Source organism: Pleurodeles waltl, chromosome 3_1 (genome assembly GCF_031143425.1).
Source record: "Pleurodeles waltl isolate 20211129_DDA chromosome 3_1, aPleWal1.hap1.20221129, whole genome shotgun sequence".
NCBI classification, from domain to species: domain Eukaryota; kingdom Metazoa; phylum Chordata; class Amphibia; order Caudata; family Salamandridae; genus Pleurodeles; species Pleurodeles waltl.
Window position 1 is genome coordinate 125,956,571 of NC_090440.1, and position 26,035 is coordinate 125,982,605.

At 42.9% G+C, this 26,035-nt stretch overlaps 1 protein-coding gene across 3 annotated transcripts in view; it reads left to right on the plus strand.

Annotated features, from left to right (window-relative positions):
* ANO3 (anoctamin 3) overlaps positions 1 to 15,826 on the plus strand; it is a 1,608,515-nt gene extending 1,592,689 nt beyond the window's left edge. For all 3 annotated transcript variants that reach the window (XM_069221955.1, XM_069221956.1, XM_069221954.1), the window contains one exon: positions 11,148 to 15,826. In XM_069221955.1, the coding sequence (XP_069078056.1) occupies positions 11,148 to 11,330 (183 nt within the window). In that variant the 3' untranslated portion in view covers positions 11,331 to 15,826. The remainder of the gene's footprint in view (positions 1 to 11,147) is intronic.
* The last annotated feature ends 10,209 nt before the right edge of the window (positions 15,827 to 26,035 follow it).

Consider the following 26,035-nt stretch of genomic DNA (forward strand, 5'->3'; position numbering starts at 1 on the left):
ACAGGGAATGTGATATTTTACTTTGTACCAACAACATTATCGTGTATAGCTTAGAGCAAGCTCAGAAGGAAGATGTTGTGCTAAGAAAAGAAAACAATTTCTAGGCCAAAAGCGTAATAGATAAAAGAATGAAAACATCACTGATGGCTGAGAGGCTTCTGCTAAAATAATAAAATGAATTATTTTCTAGGCAAAAGGGCACAAGCTGCAGCCCTATGGTTCAAATAACTTAAAATGATGCTAAAATAGCCTAATGAAAGTGGTGTTCAGGGGGTTGTGATGGATGTGGTTCTAGCGAGAACCGCCAAGAAGCACTTGTTTACTTTATACTGTGTATAACAAAACATACATTTCTGCACATTTCAGTGAGGGAAAGTTCTTAAACCTGCAGGGATCTACAAATTTCATACCATTCAGCCTTCCCCCACATCTTTTTATTATAATGTATGTGAGTGGGTCTTACTCCTACAACAGGAAATGCCTAAAGTGGAACATGGACAGATCAAATTATTCCACCCAAAGGCCAATCAATTTCTCGAATGTTGGTGGTTGTGGAATATGAGCCCTAGCTCATGAGGCACCTAGGGAAACCTAACAATCTTGTACATTTTGGAAAACTAGACACCCAGGAGAGTCCAGAGTAGCATGACTTATGTGGCTCTCTCCAGGTATTTTCTTATCCATAGGCCTTGAAACCTCAAACATTGTCTGAAACACAAATTTTCTGGACATGACTCTGATAGAAAGTTCTCGGATTCTACAGGGCGAAAGACGTCCGACGATCCAGAGTCCCCTCAAGTCTTCTGATAAAATAATACCTCATTTGTGTGGCTGGGTCTAGTGTCCTTTATCGGAAAAGGTCTAACCAGGGCCAATGGGAGTCCTCCCAGTGGGGACTCACATTGAACAGTATTTGATCCTTTTTTGTTGTGGGCAAGAGGCCCAGCCACTCAAATGGAGTAGCAATGTTATTGGTACAAGTAGAGGAATGCTGGGTAGTACTACAGATTCTATGCATTTAAGTCACAGGAAATCAGGGAAAATGCACAATTTTAGGCAGTATTTCAGGGTTGCAGGGCATTGTGGGTAAGAATACCTTGTGATGTCCATGCAAGGCATACTACTATAGACTCTCCCTTATGTCTAGTTTTCAGAAATGTCTAGGATTTGGTAGATTTACCTTGGTGCCTGTGCAGCTCAAGCCCAAACCCTTACTACACATTTCTCCCTGGTCCCTTTTGGGGGTCTTTTTTTTTGAGGGAGCTAAGCAAAGTTGAGATTTGCAGTGAATTGTCAGTACAAAAGTGTTGTGGGATCCACGCAACGCACATTACCCTGGGGCTGTGGCATAGCTATTTTAGCCATTTTAGACATGTTATTTTAAACTAGGCATGCTGTTGTGACTTTAGCCCTGTTACATTTTATTCAAGCATCGCATTATTTTTTAGCAATAGCCACATTTGCAGTGTTTTTTTGTTTCTCTCTACCTACCTGTTCTTTTGCCTAGGAAAGCAATACGTTCTCAGTAGGAAATTCATCTCACTTTGTGCTTTCTTCAAGGCTACAGTCAGATAGGTTGCCGGCAAAAGTAGTACGCTGTGTCGCCAACATTCACAGAAACATACACACTCATAGGTGGATACCATTTCTTAGAATGTCAACTGTTTTATTATGGCTTCAGTGGTCTTTTTGTGAGACTGTTAAAGTCGATGCAGCCAACAGGCTGCCAGTGATGGCGGTCTGCTGACCGCCATATTAAGAGTCATTGGAGAACTTCTGCCCATTTATGAGGGGATGTCCGACTCTGAAGAGGCGGTTGCATCGCCAGCACTGTGACAGCAGCAAGACTCCACCTGATGTATTACGAGCCATAATATGGCTTGGCAGAGTCTTGCTGGCATGGTAGTGCTGGTGGTGCAAAACCGCAAGGACCCATCCCCTCACAGATGACCTCCTTGACGGAGAAGGTTAGTGATCGTCCGAAAGGGGGGGAGTGTTGGGTGCATGTGTGTAGTGTGTGCATGTATGCATGCAAATGTGGGTGCATGTGTGCAAGTCTGCGAGAGAGTGGGGGTCCATGTGTGCAAGTGTGAGTATGCAGAGATCGGAGTGTGTGAATGTATGCATGCATGGAAGGGGTCCCGGTGTGAATGATTGTGAATGGGGAAGGTAGGGGGTTGTTTGTGGGTGCATGTGTGCATGTGTGTCTATATGAATGTGGTGCAGGAGGGAGGGGGTGGGGAGAGGGAGGTGTGAATGTTTGCAGAGGGGGGTCTGTATGAGTGAGTGGGGGTGTGTGTATGTCAGTGTGAGTGCGAGTGTGGGTGTTTGAATGGATGTTTATGTTAGGAGTGTTTGGAAGTGTGTGGAGGGGTGGGGGGTTTGGAAGAATGTGTATGTGTGGGGGGGTATATGGAGATGTGGGGACATGTGTGCATGTGTATGCCGCCAACTTAAATGGGGATTCCTGTTGCCGGGTGTGTTACCACCAGGGTTTTCTTGGAAAGCCTGGTGGTCTGCAGCCTCATAATCCGGCCAGAAGGCTGAGGCCTGGCGCTGTGCTGGAGGTGCTCACCACCACCAGCAATGGTGGGCCAGGCGACATTGTGAACGTTTGGCTTCTGACAAACCCCACAACTTGTGATGCGACGGTCTTTATCGCCTGGTCTGCGTTGGTAAGACCGCCACAGCGAGACTGGCGGTCTAATGACTGGCAGCCTCGTAATGTGGGCCTGGGTGGCTTTAAAAAAAAAAATCTGTGTTTTGGTTGGTGTCGGTCGGTGGCAGAACATGTGTCTGAATACTGCAAATATTCACCATTGCAAGTAGGAGGAAATTTGGAGTTACTCCTATTCTATAGGTCCATATGTCAGACTGACTACCAAAAGATTCTGGAGGCTGGAGGGTTGTCTTTGGTTTTTGTATTCTATGATGAAGGTTAAACACCACCTCGACACACCTCCAAGAGGCAGAAAGACTGAATTGTTCTAGGTCTAGCGGGCAGCACAGACCTAAAAAATATTGTTCTTTACAAACTCTGGTTTCTAGTGGGCTTTCTGCTCCACAACGGACAGATTTGGGGTGAATACCTCATCCACCCCCAGAGGGCAAAAAGATTAATAGGACATGGGTCAGGAAGGAGAGCTCAGGCCAATATCATTGGGGACAGTCACCTATAAAATACTCCCATATAAACATCCCGGGTGTCTAGTGATCCTTCTGTCCCTTTGGGGGAATTACAGACTGGGATACAACCCCATCTGACCCCTGGGGGGACAGAAAGACTGGTCCTGGGATAGGGGAGAACGCAGGCCCGTGCCATTAGGGCTGTTCACCTCATGAAAAATAAGACCATGCAAAAACAAAACCTGATGCCTAGTGGGATTTCTGTCCTCCCTGCGGTTCAGGTTGGGGTGAACACCCCAATCTTCCCCCCTCGGTTGGAAGAATGACTGAGTCCGGGCGAGGAGAACTAAAGGCACAAAGTCATTGGGACCACTCCCCCACAAAAATTGCCATATTAACATCCCTGATGTCTAGCATGCTTTCTTTCCCCCACCCCCAGGGGGCCAAATTGGGCTATGAACACCCTATGCCACCAGAAGAGCTATAAGACTAATTGGTCCTGTGGCAGGGTGGGAGCACAGGTCATGCCATTTGGGCTGCCCCCGACACAAAATGTCATTAGGGTCATTCTCCCAACCAAAAATAATGCCAGAAAAAAACCTACTGTCTAGTGGGCATTCTGAACCCCACAACCCCCCTTGGAGAGGCAGATTGGGGATGAACGCTTGGGGACAGAAAGAAAAACTGAGCCTGCAGTGGGGGGAAACACAGGCCCATGCCCAGGTAGGCTGCTCCCCCCTAACCCTGTGCCTGGTGTCCTAGTGGAGCAGATCCCTTTGTTGTGATCACACAGCACGGTCCCCAAGCAGGTGTCCACTAGGAAAAGATAGCACTATAAAGGGGATATTTTCCCCTTTCCAAAGCTGCCTCCCCCATTATGATCGATATCCAAGGGCAAACGTATGCCTCATAGCTACAGTCAAAGTGAAAGCACACCATGCCATTAGTGTGGTCTACTTTCATCACACTGTACACACTGGTGTTACAGCACAATAAAAAGATCCAACTCAGGACACAAGGAAAGCTGATTCCTTATGTCCCATCCTAGATTTTGAAAAGTACGTCTAATTTACAAACGAGAATAACTTTCTTTTTCAGTACCAAGGACATCCCTTTGCTGTGCTCAACACTATAGAGGTTGTGTTCAGAATGTCAATGGATCAACCTCTGCACTTAAGACATACAAATACCCAAACATATAAAGTACTTGTTTGTGTCCACCCGTTGCTGGGGATGCCCATGTGGTTGGATGCCCTGAAGAGAAGACTGTGGTAGAGAGGAAGCAGGAAGTTTAAGGTTGAAACCATATCAGTATAATTTTCTGAACAATTGTATGGTGGGAGGTACAATGATAATGAGAAATAGGTCCACTTCTTTAGTATCTTCTTTTCAAGATGATATTAGTGGGTAACCAGTGATATACATTTCTGAAGAGGTGGGCAAAACTGTGATGTCACTATCTAAGGATATGCATGCTTGGACGTGCAGTGATGTCATTCACTTTACAACAAGATGCTTCTCTCTTTTTTTTAAATCAGTTTCAGTGGGAACCTAGTGATGTCCTTTCTTGAAGATTTAAAGGCTGGCAAATGCAAATGCAATGACTTCACACCCTGAAGAGTTGTGAACTGGGAAATGGAGTCATGTGACTCACTGTAGAGGTGGATGCTGAGAAAATTACCTTATTTGGGTCCACTCTGTTTGATGTTACTTGGGGCCAGATGTAGGTAGGTAAAAAATTGCGACTCGGAAATAGCGACTCCAGGCGAATCCAAAACCAAATGCCAGAAAGACTCGCCATTCCAAATTGCGAGTCGCAGAGGTGTCGCACTGCATTTTGCGACCTCCGTTTTTAGCGAGGTCGCAAATTGCGCGAAGGGTGTGGTCCGGTGTCGCAAATTGCGACTGACTCGCAAATTGCCTCCAGGTGGAACAAAACAGTTGGAATACCTACTTCCTTGCTCTCTGTGATGAACCAGGAAGTAACCAAATAGAACTGGGAGGAGGGAGGAGCCCACCCAGCCCAAACTGCAGAGCCACACTCAGGTGAGAGGAGCTGCAGCAACAATGGAGAAGGAGACACCCAGTGCTGGCAGGAAGAAAAAAATCAAGTTCTCTGACAAGGAGTTGGAGGTACTAACTGAGGAGTGCTGCCTGCACCATGAACAACTCTTTGGCAAGGCAGCAATGAGTGTCCCTGACACCCAAAAAAAAAATATGGCAAGACATCCAGGATAAAATAAATGCCATTGGGGTAAGCCACCGCACCCTGGATGAAATTAGGAAAAGGTGGTATGACCTTTGCTCCAGGACCAAGGAGAGGGTTGTGGAGCGCATGAGGGAGATGCAGGGCACTGGAGGAGGCCCATCCACTGTTCCACTACCGAAAGCTCTGGAAACCATGGTGGAGACAACACTGGAGCCGAAGGCTGTACTGGGCATAGGAGATGTGGACAGTTCAGCACCTGGAACATCACAAAGTAAGTACGCTTTCACACCCACAAATGCACTATACACACAATCCCAGTACAAAGCAGCAGACACCTCCAGACTAGCTCCATTCCAGGCTAGCAACCTCTAGAATAGTGCATTATGGGCAATGTAGTACAGTAGTCCAAATATAGGCAAATGTTTATTATGAGGCAAAAAACAGATGTGCAAGACTGACAGTGTATCCCCTATGTCCCACAGGTCTCCCACAAGGCCCCCCATCAGCGCAAACGTGTAGGGAGAGGAACATGTGCCAGACCCACAGGAGGATACTGCCACTGACACAGCAGGGGACTGCAGTACAACACCACCCATGGAATTGCCACTGGAGTGCATGGACGATCCTGCGCTGGATATGGAGGCAGCAGTGGTAGCACCAGGGCCAATGCCTACAGAGAGACACACACAGCCATCATCAGGCGCAGTGCGCAGACGCCGCAGTAGAGTGCAGTCTGTGCACAGTGAGGATGTCGCAGATATTGAGTTTGCGGGACTTGAGGCATCCTTAGTACAGGGTCAGCGCCTGCAAAATAGACAGTTGAGGTCAATTAACCAGAACCTAACAAGACTGCAGACCACTGTGACCCATAGGCTGGCTAATGTGGACAATCAGTTCCAAACAATGAACACGCATCTGGGGAACCTGCACAATCCATTGACTTATTGGTCAGGGAACTGGTGGCTGACAGGGCACAGGCACGGCGCAGGGAGCACAACACTGCAGCCCGTTTAGACAGTCTTGCAGCATCCATTGGGCGCCTGGCAACGAACACAACCTGCCTGTCAAGGCGCACTGTCAGCCTGCAGATAGAACTGGGTCATTTTGCTTGTGATGTGGCACGGGGACTTGGCCGTATCAGCCATGCGGTTGATATCATGGAGACCAGGCAAGCTGCAAGGGGCACAGGGGATACCCCGCAGAACAGTGAGGAGGGCTCAACAATCAGCAGTGTGTCTGCTACTGATGAGCGTGTGCTGCAGAGTAACAGTGCACGGCAGAGCTCAGGGGACCCACCTAGAGTGAGCCATGGTGGCCTCAGTCGGTGGAGGCTGTGAGCCACTGACATGTACTAGTACTGAGGCACATGAAAATAATGTGTCTGATTTGACTGTTTCCAATACCAGACTGTTGCATACTGCACATTTCTAACAACATTATAGTTTAGCAATAAAAAGGTTTTGTTTGTTTGACTACACAACTGGGCTATGTGTGTCTGACATTAGTGAGTGTGGTCACGGTTGCCACGTACCTGCCAAAGTATTGGGTTGCATTGTGGTTCCGTCTCTGTCTGCCCTCATTTGCGATGCTTCTATCCCCAGGCTTGCGGTGTGGTAGCTCTTGCTCCTCATCCTCTGTGTCTGTGTCTTCAGGGGTGAGATGTAGCCCATGTCTGGTGGCAATGTTGTGTAGGATGGCACAGGTGGCAACTACCTTGCATGCTGTTTCTGGGGCATACTGGAGTGCTCCTCCACTTTTGTGGAGGCATCGGAATCTTGTCTTTAACAAGCCAAAGGTCCTCTCAACTACAGTTCCGGTCCGCCGATGTGCAATGTTGTATCGCCTCTCCTTCCGATTGCCAGGTTTTAGGTATAGGGTAAGTATCCATGGTCTCAGGTCATATGCACTGTCACCTGTTTGACAAAAGAGGCAAATTTAGCAGGGCATCACAGGGTTACACAGTGACCTGTATGTAAGGCTTCAGAGTATAGCCACCAATACCTAATAGATATCCTTCTCCAAACTCCTTACGTGCTAGGCGTTGGTGTATCCCACTGTGCATGAATATGTATGAGTCATGTGTACTCCATGGATATTTAGCTACAATGTCAGTAATGACATTATGGGCGTCACATACCACCTGGATGTTTAGTGAGTGGGTACATTTCCTATTGCGGAACACATATTCCAGATTTGCAGGTTGGCAAATTTGTATATGTGTCCCGTCCACACACCCTATTACATGGGGGAAGATGGCAATTCTGTAGAAGTCCAACTTGGTGCTGTTCATTCCTGCCTCATTCCTGGGAAGGTATATATATCTGAACATGTGTGCGAGTATGGCATCTAGGAAACGTCTAAAGAATTGTGAGAGGGCACTTTGGGATACCCCACCTGCCACTGCAATCACCCCCTGATAGCTACCTGAGGCCAAGAGGTGCAGTGAGCATAGCACTTGCACATGTGTGGGATGGCGCTGCTGCGCATTGTCTGTCGTTCAAGCTGAGGTTTCAGCAGTTCAATAATCTCTAAGATAACAGCACTGCTCAGTCTATATTTGTCATAAATCTCCTCCTCAGTTTGTTGAAATAGTGTCTGCCTGGTTCGGTATATCCTCTCCTGTCTCTGCCTCCTCCTCCTCTGCTGGGCAGTCTGGACTCTCCTCCTCCATGCAGTCACGTACAGTTCAGCCATTTTGAGTAGCCCTGATGCCTTCTGGGTCTCCTTTTATACTTTGGTTCTGGTTACCACCTGCTCTGAATCAGTGGTAATCTGGGTGAGCAAAACAGGGTTTTTGCGACTAGTTGCAATTTGCGACTGGCTTTTGCATATGGTTTGTGACTCGCAATTTGCGACTTCCTGATTGCGGGTTGCAAAATCAGGCCTCAAATTTTGTGAGTCGGAGCTGGGTCGCATCGCTGTTTGGTGATCGGAAATAGGATTTTTGCATCCCATTTCCGATTTTGCGGGGTCGCAAATAGCGATGCGAGCCATTTGCGACTCGCAAAACTTTGCTACATCTGGCCCTTGCTTTCTTCCTGGGATGATTGTTTCTGTTTTTCCTTTTGGGTGCTGGCTTTCCATGAGCTTTTGTCTAACTCTGAGTTTTTGTATATAGAGGAGAGTTTTTGTCACAATCGGTGGTCCGATAAGTCTTAAGTGGTTTGTAGTATCAACTTTTTTCACAGGTAGATGACACTACCTGTTGTGTCTGAGGCTGTTTCCAAGTTATTCTGAACCTGTTTTGGCCACATATGTACTCAATTGTTAAGGATGGAGGCGAGCCAGTAAATTGAGAAAAATAGTGCTTAGACTACTTAACAGTGATCTCATTACTCCAATTCTCCCTTCCTTATTCAACATCCTGTTTACCTTAGGCTGTAAGATTGGAGACCTGTGGCCTGGTGAATTTATTTTCAGGTACTGTCTTCTTTCATGAGGTCTACCTGAATGTGAGCTGAATTTAAAAAGATTTTTCAATGTCGTACAGTGTGGATTTTCATGGTGGGAGAGTGTCTTTGAATTTTAGGTCCTAGAACGAGGGATGGAGAATCTGAGTAATGGAATTGCTGGTACGTAATGTAGGCAGTAGGGTCATGCAGCAAATTACACACACATTGTTAATTAAATGGCTGTGATGGACCTCCCTTTTCTTGATGGCGATTTCATTTTATGCCGTTTGGCTGATTGTAGCTTGTAGGCAGTCTCAAGAAAGTACCCCTGTTTGAGTCCCACTCATAATGTTAGATGGGCAGGCTTAGTTATAAGGTACATTTTCTACAATAACCTTACAGCTGTCGACTCTCCAACAAGCCACATGGGTCAAGAGTGTAACTTGTAGCAATTGGTTAGACTTGCTTAATGTACCATGAGTTAAAAGGTTTCTGTCATGTATCAGTTCTTTTTTGCTACCACTGTAAGGCCATGGTAAGGTAAGTATATGGCACTTGTTTACATTATCCATTAAACTTGCAAATATCCCTTTTTTCCAGACATTCATGTTTACAAACTGCTGGGCAGCCTGGACTCTCCTCCTCCATGCATTCACGTACAGTTCAGCCATTTTGAGTAGCCCTGATGCCTTCTGGGTCTCCTTTTATACTTTGGTTCTGGTTACCACCTGCTCTGAATCAGTGGTAATCTGGGTGTGCAAAACAGGCTTTTTGCGACTAGTTGCAATTTGCGACTGGCTTTTGCATATGGTTTGTGACTCGCAATTTGCGACTTCCTGATTGCGGGTTGCAAAATCAGGCCTCAAATTTTGTGAGTCGGTGCTGGGTCGCATCGCTGTTTGGTGATCGGAAATAGGATTTTTGCATCCCATTTCCGATTTTGCGGGGTCGCAAATAGCGATGTGAGCCATTTGCGACTCGCAAAACTTTGCTACATCTGCCCCTTGCTTTCTTCCTGGGATGATTGTTTCTGTTTTTCCTTTTGGGTGCTGGCTTATCATGAGCTTTTGTCTAACTCTGAGTTTTTGTATATAGAGGAGAGTTTTTGTCACAAATCGGTGGTCCGATAAGTCTTAAGTGGTTTGTAGTATCATCTTTTTTCACAGGTAGATGACACTACCTGTTGTGTCTGAGGCTGTTTCCAAGTTATTCTGAACCTGTTTTGGCCACATATGTACTCAATTGTTAAGGATGGAGGCGAGCCAGTAAATTGAGAAAAATAGTGCTTAGACTACTTAACAGTGATCTCATTACTCCAATTCTCCCTTCCTTATTCAACATCCTGTTTACCTTAGGCTGTAAGATTGGAGACCTGTGGCCTGGTGAATTTATTTTCAGGTACTGTCTTCTTTCATGAGGTCTACCTGAATGTGAGCTGAATTTAAAAAGATTTTTCAATGTCGTACAGTGTGGATTTTCATGGTGGGAGAGTGTCTTTGAATTTTAGGTCCTAGAACGAGGGATGAAGAATCTGAGTAATGGAATTGCTGGTACGTAATGTAGGCAGTAGGGTCATGCAGCAAATTACACACACATTGTTAATTAAATGGCTGTGATGGACCTCCCTTTTCTTGATGGCCATTTCATTTTATGCCGTTTGGCTGATTGTAGCTTGTAGGCAGTCTCAAGAAAGTACCCCTGTTTGAGTCCCACTCATAATGTTAGATGGGCAGGCTTAGTTATAAGGTACATTTTCTACAATAACCTTACAGCTGTCCACTCTCCAACAAGCCACATGGGTCAAGAGTGTAACTTGTAGCAATTGGTTAGACTTGCTTAATGTACCATGAGTTAAAAGGTTTCTGTCATGTATCAGTTCTTTTTTGCTGCCACTGTAAGGCCATGGTAAGGTAAGTATATGGCACTTGTTTACATTATCCATTAAACTTGCAAATATCCCTTTTTTCCAGACATTCATGTTTACAAACAGTCAGTTTTTATTTTTTTTACAAATAATGTGTTGCTTTCTAGATTTGTTTTGTTTTCTGTTCATTTTGCCACTTGAGATCATACAGTCAGCTTGGTAAGTTTGTGCTCTATAAGTTTTATAATATAAATAATAAGATTTCAGCCTCTCAATAGGACTTCATGGAAAACATTTTACATATCTTGTCGCTGCAGTTTCAAGGTTAATGATAAAGGTAGATGAACTGTGTATGTTTAAATTGGGCAGTAATAACATATGCTATACACAATACTGAAACATGACAAAAATGTGATACAAAAGTAGAGCAATTGTTTTCATTCCTGGAACATACCTTTACCTCTTACCAACTAGCTAGATTTCAAATATCTGTAATAATATTGTGATAGATACTTTCTTAGTATATATACATTTAACATGAGTCTCTTTTCTACAGCATCTTGTGTTTGGAATAAAGTCTTTCATTGCGTACCTGATCCCTGATATGCCCAAAGACTTATGTGACAGAATGAGACGAGAGAAGTACTTAGTACAAGAGATGATGTATGAGGCAGAGCTTGAGCATCTGCAAAGGGAAAGGAAAAAGAATGGGAAACATTATCACCACGAATGGCCTTAATCGATAGCCAGATGAAGCAGAAGAAAAAGCGCAACTGCACTATGGGGAAATAAATAATTGCAGCTTAAAAACAAGACAGAAACTTCTATAAAGCAGAGCCATCAAGGTATATGTATTTCCACTCACTGCTTGTGGTATTATGCTCTGCTCTGAACAGGATGCTTAATTCTCCAGCGGGACACAAAGAATAGCCATACCTATCAATGATCTGCTGCAAAAAATGGGAAGAAAAAATGTATGGAGGCTCTGATTGAGCTGCTACAAAGTGCATACAGCGGCTCAACATTTCTCACATAGCAGTAACAAAGTTCCTGTCTACTGAACCAAGATATAAAATTTTCCAAGGAATATTATGAAGACTAATCAAATGTAATTCTTACAATGTACTTCAAGAGCCTGGAAGAAGATGTACCATGTAGTCCATGTGTATTTCTTAGCTATTTACTTGGTTGCGCTTTTTCAGAAATGAGCAAAAATTGTTGCCTTCATGACCATAACTTGAACTGATGTAAATAATTGTAACCTGTTTTTAAGTATATTTGTCAGATTCTCCTGAAACTGTGGTTATGGATCGCTAAACAAATTGACCTGTGGGTTGGGTGCGCAATCAACATTAACTATGCAGTTCATGGTTTACATGCCACTTTTCATTTATGTTTTTTCTTGAAACCAAAAATGTCTTGTAAATAAAAACATTCAGTATATTCGATATTTGTAAATCTTGTGCAATGACATGGATAATTTCATCATTTTACAAGAGTGCTGGAATGAGCACTGCAATTGATGCTATATATATTTTGTATATGAAAATAACTAACATAATGGCAAACCATTTTCCTGCTTTAGCATACTGTAGCATGCCTTCTTAGCACCAGTATTATTTTGCATTCTTCATTTATTTGTAGACAGGTAATTGCTACCTTCCAATTAACAATGCAAGTCATGTAAAATATGTATGCAAGACAGATTATATGCAGTTATATGACAAGAGTATGCATAGTTTATAGCTAACTTTGCACTCAAAACAATGTAAATGTAGGTTTTAAGTTAAATATTTTATCTCCCATTTTACAGGACTAATCTCCAATTTTACTCCAATGCAGGAAATTTACAATACATCTACAATCTGTAATATCTACAACATGTTATTTTTCAGTATTATTATTTTTGTTTCACACGTTATGATTATGCAGTGTTAAAGACTGCATCAGATATATAGCAATTGGAATCCTAGTACAAATTTCTTTAATTTAGCTTTTTAGTGTTGCTTTCCACCAGATTGGACCACATACAGTATGTTTCAATTTGAGTAGTTTGAATTAAATTGCATCTATTATTTTCCATATGAATAACTGTCAACACACAAACCCAGCCATTTTAAAATTAGGCCCTATAAAATTGAAATGACAAATCAAGCATTTTTAATCTGTTCAAAAATTAAATGGGGCACATTCTGCATTTATTATGGAAAAGCCAAAAGGAACAACGAATGATGCTATGTTTACACTCTATTGTACATATATCTGTGCTAGCAATGATCATGCAAGCAGATTTTTAATTAGACTATTACCTATTAAATCTCACACTAGTGTTTTTCCTTTCTGTAAATGACATCATAGAACTAAAGTAAAAGATCCATTGCACAATTATGAAATTTAAAGTATTGTGTTACATAAGGGCCATTTCACTAATAATTTCACTTAATCTCTAAATGAACCCCTGAATTTTAAACATACATGTCTGTTGTATGTAAAGGTGTAGACTGTCAGGAAATGTAGGCTGTCAGATTGAATATTCTGATACATATACGTCTGCATGGCAATATGCTAAAACATGTTTATGGCAGAATTTAATTAAAAGGATGAGAGTAATCAAACATATTTTTTTATTTTATAATGTAGTGTTAATAATGGCATCTGATGCAAATGCACTTTCAATACTTTTCATAATAACCAAGAGTGGCAAAGAACCTTTTTGCCATTATAACACTACTACTAAGTGAGATACTTTAATATTTTTTCAGGAATTATGCTGTTACAGTTCAAATTCTCCAACCTGTAGAAAACAATTTAATGAATAAATTCTTATTACATATTCTTTATAATTGTCTGACAGCATCTGAACTCATACAGATATGCATTGTTAATACTGTATATATTTGTCAGACACCAGAACATGCTAACTACATTTTTCTTCAGAAGATGGATGAGTCCCATTTAAGTCACCATACTAATACCCAGTGCGTACCATAGACTCGCATGTTGCGTAAGAAAAAGAAAGTAAAAAGGTGATACAGTATTACATGATGAGTTTAAAATTATCCATCAGTCTATTTGAAAACCTTGACTTGTTCCTGTACTTAATACACTGTGTATGGAAGCCACCCTGAAACCATTCATACAAGTGTTCATGAAGATTTAATAATTGTACTAATATCTTCACAAACTAACCTCTAACTTAGCCTTTCGTACCATACATTTGTCTTTTGTACAGCATTTCTAAAGTTTATTGATATTTTTCTACATGGGTAAACTTCATTGTTATCAATATGTGGTACTTCTGTGGAAGTTCATGCAAAATAGCATCATAAGTCCTAATTGACATGAATAACCTACAAAGCTTTTATACAACGTTTATTGTTCAAAAACAAACCTTCACAGAATGTTTTGATATCTAAAACACTCAAATGCAAGACTAAACTGACTGCAGTAAATTCATATTCCAATAGTCACAACAGGTATTTTGAGAACATGACCTACTTGGTGTGATTGTTAATGTTACAGTATACATAGGCCCATTAATCATGGGACTCCTCATAGAATAGTTTTGGTTCATCGCTAAAGACAAAGTACAGTCTTCAATATCAATTCTAAAGTTGTATATTCATTGGGAGTGGAATATTTATTTTAAAATTTCCCTCTCTCTTCTACTGTCTTCCACTAAATAACATTCACAGTTGCCCTACCATTCAGATGAAAACCAACAATAGTGTCATTCAATTCTTTGTAGCTTCAGCACACTTTCGAAGCTAGTTGTTTATCTCTTCTAATGCATGTAGTTATTTATTTAAAATTTGTTTGTGCACATTGGCACCAGGTTGTATAAATTAGAAGCAGCAGTCCTCATATTATGCTTCTTTGTTAATTTTAGGAACATTACTTTGGCTGGACAGAAGTCCAACCCTTTACATTGTAGGAAGTTGGCGCAGTTTATGAATTTATAACACCTTACTTCTTAGCGTGTTTACTTAAAATAGTCTTCCAATTGTCAGTATGCAAGTGATGTCAACTGTGGCCTGAATTACATCTCCATCTTTCATACTCCCAGACATCTGTGGTTAACGTCACATTGTTTTTTCCTTTCAGCAACATACCTGCTTCACTCCTAGCATAATTTAAAGACAGCACCATTATGTTTATCTCCCTTGCATTGTCTAGTGCCTGTTTATTATATCCCACTATTATAATATATGTTCTGTGCACCTTTAGAACATTTGTGCAATTAAAGCTTATTTACAAAATGTCAATTTACAATAGCATGTCAGGTAGCCACACTGTGACAAAATTTGCATCTATCTCACTTTATAGAATTCAAACTTTAAAATTCTAAATAAGAAATAAAGAACTATTTAATGTAACTGATTTTGTTTGTGAAATACAATTCCGTTATTTACACCCTGAATAAATGCACATGCTGATTTTAATTCAGTGTGGATGATCACGCTTACCTCATTTTAGCATGTGCTAAGAATACTTGAGAACGTATGGTGCTTATAATTTAGCATCAAGTCAGCTGATCTAAACTTTGGTAGATGCTCCAACGAAAACCAATTTTTCACCTGATTTTGCATCTCAATATAATACAACAACACTCGAAATAAAACTGAAGTGTTGTTCAAGGTTTCAATAATATTTATATTACAGCTATTAAAAAATTATATACCTTTTTATGATTGTTTGTGATAATTTATTACCATCCCAATTTATCCAGCAAGAAGAGGCTCGATGTCTCCATTGATGAAGCAACAACAACTCATTCATGATATTGTAGACTTGTTTAAAGAACATATAGAGCTCGGTGTTATTCAGAATAAATACATATATTTTACATTCTGTTCACGAGGCAAGGGGTTGATGAACCTGTTTTGTTGTTCTTTACATCTAATGCAGATTATCTTTCAAAGATCTAAGGCACAGTCTGTCCTCAGGAAAAGTTTATTAAATTACTGCTGTTTAATATATTTTCATACTTCAAACATGCATCTTTTTCAAGACAAACAGCAAGCATGCTTGATTGACATTCTCACCACAGGTGTGGCACTTTTATTTATAGCATTTATGCAGACGTACAAAAGTCAATGCATGTCTCTAAAGGTTGCATGAGTAAACAGATTTTATACAGCAGTTACTTGTCTAACGCTCCATGAAAACAATGTCTTGATACAAGGAAAAGAAAAATTTATTCAAATAATAAAAATCTATTTATTGCTAACCATCCATACGTTTTATCACTAGTAATTTATTTGACGTCTCAATATTCTATCTGCATTGTTGAAAAGTACATTTCTCATGATACACTTTAGAGTTGTATATGGTCTAGAGCCTTCTGGTTAGTTGAGCATTGATTCCAGCATAGAGTGTGCTACCATAGTCCAGCTTGCTGATTATGAGGGCTTGGGTAACAGTTTTGAGAGTGTTGGTGGGTAGCCATTTAAATATCTTTTTGAGCACCTTCATTGTGTGGAAACAGGAGATGGAGGCTCCTTTCAACTGGTTGGTCATGGTGACTTGGTTGCAATCGCTATTCTAAGGTTCTTTGCATGGATTGTCATGTGGGGTGTAGGTCTAAGTTTGAAGGCCATCAAGTGGAGTTCCAGAGCAAGGTGACTTTGTCGACTACTACTTCTGTCTTGTCTGTGTTGAGAAGATTTTCATTAATCACAACTTCAGTCATGCAAGGGGAGAACATGGGCCAGGTGTTGTCAGAGAGAGAGAGTATGCTCTGGGTGTCATCAGCATACAATGTTGATTTCATGGGCGCAGATCATGCTGGTGAGTGGGAACATGTATACATTGGACAGGGTGGAGCTGAGTGGGGATCCTTGTGGAATTCTGCAGATGAGGTTGTCAGCATTCAAAGTGAACAAGAGAGGGAAAAACACACAAATGGGAAAAAGGAGGAAGAAGAAGGTGGAAATCCAATCACCAAGGGAGAAAGGAGGAATCTGGAAGAGTGAGATAAAGGAGCAGGGAGTGCTAGCAGTGCATTAAAGAGACCTAGGGTGGGGTCAGGACTAGGCAACCTTGGTATTGGGCATGCCAATATTTAATAGACATGGGTTTCTAAGCAACACATTGGGCACCCGCACTCATTATTTTACAAATTAGGCACTGCTCTGATTTCCAGGGAGGACTGGAGGTTTGCATCATGGCACGGGGCCAGGTAATTCTCATGCAATTTATTTGGACCGTTTTAGTTGACATTATGGGCTCCATTTGCAATATTCATTTGGAAATTCACTCCTATGTCTCACATAAACTTAAGGTATTTATATATATATATTGCAGAGTGTTCAAGGTCTGCTTCTGGAAAGCTGCAACTGTCATAGTTTTTCAAATATAATGAAATTCCTTTGCATTTGGAAATCTGCATACATATAATTGCCCATGCAAACAAACTTTACTTTATCTTATGTTACCTTACCTTAAACAAAATAAGTGAGAAACATCATCCTCTGCTCCCCCAACAATGCTACATTTAAACAGAAGTTAAATCCCAAATATGTCCAGGATTGGAAATGAACAGTGGAAGAGCTTGTGACTACCCAGCAACAAATAGCTCTGTGGGTATTTACTAATTTCCTCATGGAAAGATTCACTCACACAAATATGTAAGGACAAATTCAAGTATAATAAATCTGAATGCTTGGGATGAAAAATGCTACTTTAGACTCACAAAACTTGCCATGCGTGTACTTGTAAAAATGGATTAAAAAAATTCTGATTGTCATGGACAGATGTGGGTGTGTACAGTTCGGATGAAGACGGGTAAGGGTGGATGGTATTACACTCTCTTTACAGTTAGCATGCTCAGTGAGTTAAGAGTTTGTTGTAATATGGTGAGATTTCGAGGGGCAGGTCAATCCTTCCGACAAGGTTGTTTTAGCTATTTTTTTTTTATTAGTAGCTACTATACACTTGTTAATTACAATACATAACAAAGCAATAACCTTAGTATGAAGGGCTATGTAAATACCCAAATATTATTACCTTTAGATTGGTAATGTACTGTGTAGGAGGGACTGAGATAACACTAACAGGCAGATGTGCAGTAGACACCTGGGAAGAGCGAGACATACAGGAAATGGTGGAAGTGCAGTGCTGATCTAGCCCACTGGGAGATCTGGCTATATCAAACAACACTCTCAACTTCCTTGAAACAGGATGCTGATGTAATTTTGTCATTTAAATATCTTTTACAGTGAGTGGCTCAATTGTTACAGCAGTTGCCATACTGGAGAGGTGACTGGCACTGTTTTAGACATTTCTTGATTTCTATCTTTTTAATTATGGTTTATTTCCTCTGAGGGGGAGAGGGGGATGGGGAGGACTTTGCTTATAGGGAAGTTGGAAGAAACAGGATTCCGGTTTGTGTTTTATTTTGCTTCCTTCTGGTTTTCTCTGGTACGTGATGGCACAACACTGAGCCAATGGCAGGCTAAAAAGTCAGAGTGACAGATGTACAAAGTGAGGAAAGAGCACCAAAGACAAGCCTATCTGCACCTTGGTCAGGCTCAGCGCCACAAACTATGACTCAGTATGAGAGATCACAGTCCTTTTAAAACTTAATCCCACGCTCAGCTGACCACCATTCAAGATAAAAGGATGAGCCTCATTTACAAGGCGTTTGCACCACTGTTGTGTCATTATTTTTTTACACAGCTGTGGCACAAGCAGTGCCCTAACTGCTCCACACTTGCAAACTGTGGCATTGGACCCAATGCATGAATTTGTAAGGCCTTACGTCACATTACACCTGTGCCAGCTATATTGTGTGCAACGTTGGCATTCCCACGGAAAAAGCAACACAGAACTGACAGTGAAATTTACATTTCATCACGTCATTCTACAACTGCACCTCATCAGAATTTTACCATCTGCTCAGAGCAGGCGTAAAACTGATGCAGGTATTTCCTCAATTGGGGGCTCCTGCCACTGCTGGAGTAGCAACATTTTTTTTACACTAGTCCAGCAATGCGTGAGTTTAGTGCCACAGATGTGTCAGAATTTCTGAAGTATCTGTGCAGCTCTGTATTGTAAATACAGCTCATCCATGGCATCCATAGGGGGTTGTATTGCAGCTCAAGAAACCTGACACATCGAAGTTGATGTGTCAGATTCTTGCAAGTGAGGCCCAACAATGTTTCCTACGACTTATAGCCCCTTTAACTTGGATCAAGCCACCACCAGGCTGTGCAACACATGTATTTTCAGGTTTAAAGCCTCCAACTTGGGTCTGTCTCTCCATTACTTTGCTAATAACAGCACAGTGTCAGAAATTTAGGGGCATATTTACAAGCCCCTGAGCCACTGAAGCATCACTTTTAGACACTGCAGGATCATATTTACAAGGCCACGTAAAGCTATCTTGCGTGGCTTTTCATGGCATTGTAAATATGGACTGTCAGGGCAGCACAAGTCGCTGCCTTGACTCACCCTGCGACAGGGATGCCTGCCACATAACACCCATGGCATTTGACACATTCCCAGATTTATGAGCTTTCATAAACCAGAGAATGCGTCAACATCCTACATCTCCCCAGGGGGGGCATAAGGGAGATGCAATGAGGAGAAATACCTTCATTTCTCCTTTTTTTTTCCTTTTTCTCTGTGTGCTGCAATCTGCACACATCTGCAGCACACATAGGAAGAGAAAAATGCCTCTTGTGAATGTTTTTGTGCAGGAAGGTATCCCTTCCGGCACAAAAACAATCATCCCTGCAACACAGACACCCTTGCACCATGGTGCAGGGGTGCCTGCGATGGGGCATGGCGCCCATTCTGCACCAGCACCGGGGAAAAGGGCAGGAATGAGCAATCCTATGATGACGCAATAGCCCCTTACCCTGCGCCATGGTGCGGCATATCTGAGATACGGTGCACACATAATGGCGATAGGGGGCCGCTAAGGAACGTACTAGGTGCATCGCCACTTTCCTTAAATATGCCCCTGAGAGTTCTGGTTCCAGAGGTTCCTCTCAAAAGAGTGCAGCTGATGTAATTTAATGTCAGCGTCCACAATACCAAAGATGCACATTTTTGAATCCACCCCAAGCCCCATTAACCCACCACCAGACACTCCCTGCCCCTTTATCTCTCCTGGTGGTTTCCTGTATTCTCCCATTTGTGAAGGTGTTTCCGTCTTTCTCTTCCTCTGTTTTTCCACTTTGTTTATTTTTCCCTCTCTTGGGTAAAAATAATTGCAAAATCCCCAAAATAAGTATTGGTGTCCACCACCGGTAACGACTGGCTCATACTAAGCACTGCTTAAATGTCAGATCATTGATTAAAAATATAAAAAAATAATGTCGACAATTTATTTAATCTCACACAACAGATTTGTTTTTTTGTGAGAATTGGTTACATGACTTCAGGTCCTGGCATTAATATTATTGTTCTTAATAAATAAAGTGTTATCAGATGCATCTGTGTCAACAAGAAAGATTTACTCATCTATAAATATCACTTGAATTCTTTAGTAATGGAAGAAGCATTCCCCAAATCTGTAGGGCTTATCTTCTCTCGAAGAGTGGATGCCACCCTATGCTTACTAGGTACCCTCATCTTCCTCCCTCATGTCCCATGAGACAACTTCAGCTACAATCTTTGTGGGTGTTTAGCTCCAGTAGTCAGGCATAGATCAAAGCACATTTCACTACCCTAAGTGAGCTAAATTTAATAATCTAGATACAACATGATTATGACGGCCTTAGACTTCTAGAATATTTAATAACAGGTTTAGGCTTTTCTCCATTAATTGAAGCCCATACTTATCAGGCAGGTCACATTGTGGATGCTGTGTTTACTAATCATGGCTTATTTACCATAGACCAACTCTTCCATCCTATTTGGTCTGACCAATAAGTAATCCCAGTACTTTTCGTCGCCCCCAGTAAAGCCAGTCTCTAAAGATATATCTAGATTTGATCCACCTAAATAAGCAAGGCCTAAAGTCACACATTTAAACCATAAAAACAGTTTATTCAAAATCCAGAGGAACTGAGATTAATGACAATGTTAACTCTTAAGATCTAAGATACAATGGGGCATATTTACAAGCTCCTAGCACCACCTGGCACTGCAGTAGAGTATTTTTTTTTTACACTAACTCTCTATTAAGCAGGCCTTTCTCCCATGCCGTATTTACAACTTGCGCCAAATTATAACTTCACCAGGTATAATGTATTCAAGGGGGTGTTCCGCACAAGGAGGCCCAACCCAAAAAAATGGCGCAGTGAAATGTACATCACATCACTGCGCCATAGTTTTCCGTCATTTTTAAGGCCTGCTCAGAACAGGAATTAAAATGATGCACCCATTTTAATCGATGGGCCTCCCTGTGCTTTGGTGCAGTAGGGTTAAATTGTTTTAAGCTAGTGCAGCAAAGCGCCACAATAGTGTTAAAAATGTTGACGCTAGTGTCCCAACAACCACCATAGTGTTCCATATTGTAAATATGGCGCAGCCATGGTATCATTAGGTGGGGCAGGGGTGAGGCACGAAAAGTGACACATCGGGTCCAATGCGCCACTTTCTTGTAAATATTCCCTAAAATATGTATGCCCTTTGGGTCACTGCTGATTTTTGTGAGGCTAAAAACAATTGTAAAACTTAGATATAACTCAGACCAATAGGTTTACCTCAGGTACAGGAAAGTGATTGGACAGAGCAAACAGCTCAGAAAAAGGCTAGGGCAAGCTGCTTTACTAGCAAATTTTTGTGACTGCTGATCACGTTTCTCTTGACTTTTATGGCAAGGAAGTAGCCATAGCTCATGACTACACAACACTGACATTTTTAAACCTAGAAGTCAACCTGGTAATGGACATTCCTATAAAATACAAATCAGGTTATTATTCCAGCCCCTGTCTTTGGGTCATGCAGCTGTCTCAAGAAAACATTGGGGGTCATTACAAGTTTGACCCAGGACCACCATGTTGGCGCAGCAGTCATACTGCCAATGGCCGCTGGAGAAGACAGACAAATTAGGACCATGGTTGTCTTCCCAACAGAAGACAGCCAAACCAATGCCAGTACCGCCAGTGCGGTCATGTAGCCATGGTTGGCGGAAGCCACATTCAGGCTGGTGTGGACTATGTTCCCGCCGGACATATTACGAGGCTGCACACCACCAAGATATCCGTCACTGTCGAACCACCATAAGAAATCCTGGTGGAAACCAATGCTATAAAAGGAAACACTCACCTTCTGGAACACATACAAGTCTGGAGCTGCCACTGAATCCGAACTGGAAGTCCTCCCACTTCTCTTGCTTGCACAATGACTCCGGAACCAGTGATGGTGATGAAGACAACTGCAAGTATACACACCTACCTGACACTTTAGGAAAAACCTAAAGTACACACGCACACACAACATACATATCCGGGGCAGCAGGTGATGGTGACACACACACGTAACCACACACTCACATGCACATACACACACACACCTACATACACACATGTACATCCATACTACACACACCATGGCTAACGCACATGTGCAATACACACAGCAACTCGCAGATACACAGTCAAACACAACAATGCACAACAACACCAATTCCCACAACAACACCACAACCATAACTACACAAATGCTTTGTCAAGTGATTTCAGTACACACCTCAACATGACATCACATACATACTACAACACGTAACAACACCTGACAATCAAGACGCTACAGCTAGCAGAACACACACATGTCACACACAAACATACCAAAGGTGCCAAACAATACAGCCATGTGGAAAGAAAGGCAAGACACGTATGTTACCATCGAATCCAGCAACAGGTTGGGCCAGATGTATTTAAATCGTTGGCAAGAAAATAAATAACTACATACAATAATCAGTCCATTGGCCAGTCCAATGTCCAAAGTGCCAAAGGCACAAATGGCACATCTATGTGCCTCTATTCGACTCTTGGCTTCCAAATGACCTTCACAGGGCAGGGGCATCAAGGGGGCAGACAGTCACCTTAGGGGTTGTAGGTGGGTCGAGGGAGGCTATGGGCTTGGGCTTCGGAGGGGGGTCCTTGGGGTCAGGCTTGGGAGGAGTTGACTTCTTGGCAGTGGGAGGGGCATGGCTACTAACATGGGGTGAAGGGGAGGACTTGGAGGTAGAAGGGCTAGACTTGAGGAGGGACACAAACCATTTGGGGGTACCACAGGGATGAAGAGGAGTAGAAAACAAGGAAAACTCTGAGAGAAAATTATTTTTAGACACACAGGGATGGTCATGGCAAAAACGTTTTGGAGTGATTGTAGAGAGAGTGGCAGTAAGAGGTATTGTGTGGATGTCTTGGGTGCAGGTGAATGCTTGTGGGTGCTGGGTGTCTGTTGGTTGGGTGAGTGTGGGTGTTTACCTCTTTTGGTATGGGGGAGGAGGTGCTGGGAAATGCCATGCTGGATGGGTGACTGTCTGTTGGGGTGGTGTCTGTCGGTATGCTAGATGTGCTGCATGTGGATGTGTCAGTGGTTGTGGTGGCTGTGGATGTGGTGAATGAGGTGAATGTCTGCAGGTCTCCCATTGTGCCAACTGCGGGTGAGATAGGAGTTGTAGCTGGATCTGTTAATGTTAGTGTGCTGGCTACAGGTGTGTCTGGTGTAGTGTCTGTGAAGAAGATGATGGTGGGGCAGTCAGTGCAGGTAGTGGATGTTGGTGTGTCTGCAGGTGTGTGTTGTCTGTGGGCCTGCCAGTGGTGGGTCTTGTGGTGCTTGTGTTTGACAGTGGTACATTTGTCTGTTGAGACAGATGCCTGCTTGTTTGTTTGTGTGCTTTGGCTGGGTCTGGAAAGAGGTGTTTGGGTTTGGATAGGTAGGTGGATGGGGGATGGTAGACTAAGGGTGACTGGCTGCCATCAGTGTGAAGGGCAGAGCCTGAAAGGATCCCTGTAGGCCACCGAGTGCACTGTGAATGCCCTCCAGGAACACATTGCTCTGCTGGACCTGAGCTGCCAGTCCCTAGATGGAAATCACAATGGTCAACTCACCCACAGAGATGGAAGGAGATGCCCACCCTCCTGGGTGAGCGGGCACGGGCAACTGGGTGGGGAGCTACAGGGAGGGCAGTGGTAGTAAGGGGGGTGGCAGACAGTGATGGTGCTGGGGTAGTCACAGAAGGGTACGCCATTGCCAGGGAGTGTCCAATGGAGGAGGATTCTGAAGATGACAAGGATGATCTGGTCTCCACCGTGGCACTCCACTTGCCCTCCGTGCCACTGGTTCCCTCGCTGTTGCTGTTTGCAGTACTCTGGGTCCCATGGCCTAGAGCATCCCCACTTGCCTGTGCCCCTTCTCCTTTGCCTGCTGATGCTAATGCACAGTGTGAGAGAACAGGGCTGATTGCAGAGGCCCCCTAACATTTTGCCCCCATTCTCCACTTTTTGCTGGTGTTTTCCTGCCTCTGATGGTGCCCTGGGTACTGCTAACCAGTCCCAGGGCCTGTCCTCTGTGTAAAAACAGTATGCAAATTAGACTAATTATAATTTGCTCAGTCAACCTACCTATAAGTCCCTAGTTTATGTAGGGCATGGAGGTTTAGGGACCCCAGCATAGGTAGTCCCCCCATAGGTGCACTGCTGAGGTGCCCAGTGTCATTTTAAAGGCAGGCCTGCCTTGCTGGCTGCTTTTAAATTAAGGCTATATGCAAATTCGACTTTGGAATTAAAAGTAGTTCCAAAGTCTTAAACTACCTTATGTTTACATATAAGTCACCCCTAAGGTGTGCCCTATGTGCCATGTAACTATAAGCAGGGACCTTATAAAAATAGTTTTATAAGCCCTGGTGAGGTAAAATAGCCACATTTGTTTTTCCCTCATTGTAGTGAATAGGCTAGAATGAGGAGACTTTATTTTAGTTTTAAAAGTCCCCTTAAGTAACAGATACCAGAAGTTTGGTATCAATTTAATTGTTATAATAAATCCCACAACTTCCAGTTGTTGGATTTAATATAACTTGTTCAGTTAAAGAGTTTTAAACTTTACCTGAAAAGTTAAAACCTGCAGTGTTTTTGCTGCTGTGCTCTGATTGGCCAGTCTCTGGCAGCCTGGCCAGGCTGCATTGATGAGGTGTGAAGTGGCCTGGCTCCACACAAAGAGATGTGCCTGGGGAGGAGATCTCCCCTCAGCAGATGGTGAAGCAGGAAGGGGGAGGGCTGCCAAACTGGTCTTCAAAAGCAGAAAAGGACATTTTGAGCAACCTAGCAACACCCTCACATCCTGCAACACCAGACAATTAGGTGCCCCCCTGATTAGATTAGGAGAGGTTGTGTTCAGGATTTGTAGCCACACCAGTGGGTGGGCTCAGCCAGATGTAACAGCCAAAATTCACTTTCAGGCATGATGGATTTTTGAGGAATGTTGCTCCCTGTGATTGATTTTTGCCACACTTCCCAGGAAGTGGTCATCACAGGGGGAAGGACCCTGCACCTGATTGGAGAACCAGGCCCCTCTCCCCCGGTTTTTGAGCCAGGAGCAGGGATAAAACTGGCAGACCTGCACCCACACCTCAGATCCCTATCAGATTCCAACAAGGAAGAACTACAGGAGAAGAAGGACTGCCCTGCTGGACTCCTGAGCTGCACCTGGACACTGAACTCTGGAGGACTGCACCAGCTGCACACTTGGGCTTCACCACTAAAAGGACTTTACCTGTCTTCTACTGCTTCAAGAAGGGACTTCCTGTTTGCTACAGGTACAAAGGAGCTGCCCAGAGTCCCCTGTATCAAGTCCTGCAAGTAGAGCCCAGCTGACCAGCGTCCAGTGGCCATTTGAGGAGTCTGACCAGGTGCATTCTGGTAACTGTTGTCCCAACTCCCAAGGAGCAACTCAGAGCTTCTGGAACCTTGGATCAAGTTGTGGACACTTCAAAGATCCAAAAAGGACCTCTGGAAGAAGATCCAGAAGTTTGGAGATGTTTGGAGCAACTCCATAAATTGAAGAGGTGCAATGTGAAAGTTGTAGTCCCAGACCCCAAGAGGCATACCAGAGCCTCTGAACACTTGGCTGGTGTTGTGCACCACTTTCAGGAATTAAACACTTCTGAAAGTAAGTGTGACAGCGTCACCTTGTGGGTGGCCTGAACTCTGGACTTTGTTCCTTTCCATTGCAACGTTTTTTAACACATTTGAGCGCTAGTTGCTTCTATGCCCTAAAAAGCATTAATTCTTTATAAATTCATATCTCTGGTTCCCCTTATCAGATTTTATTCGTTTTGGTGTCATTTTAAAGATGAAAATATAATCTATTTTTATAACTCGATTTTGGATTTTTAAACTGTTTCCTGTGTTTTATTTAATTACTGTTTTGTGATATTTGAATGCTTTACGCTTTGTCTCCTAAGTTAAGCCTTGTTGCTCGTTGCCAAGCTACCAAGGGTTGAGCTAAGTTTATTTACTGAGACCTGACTGGACCTAAGTG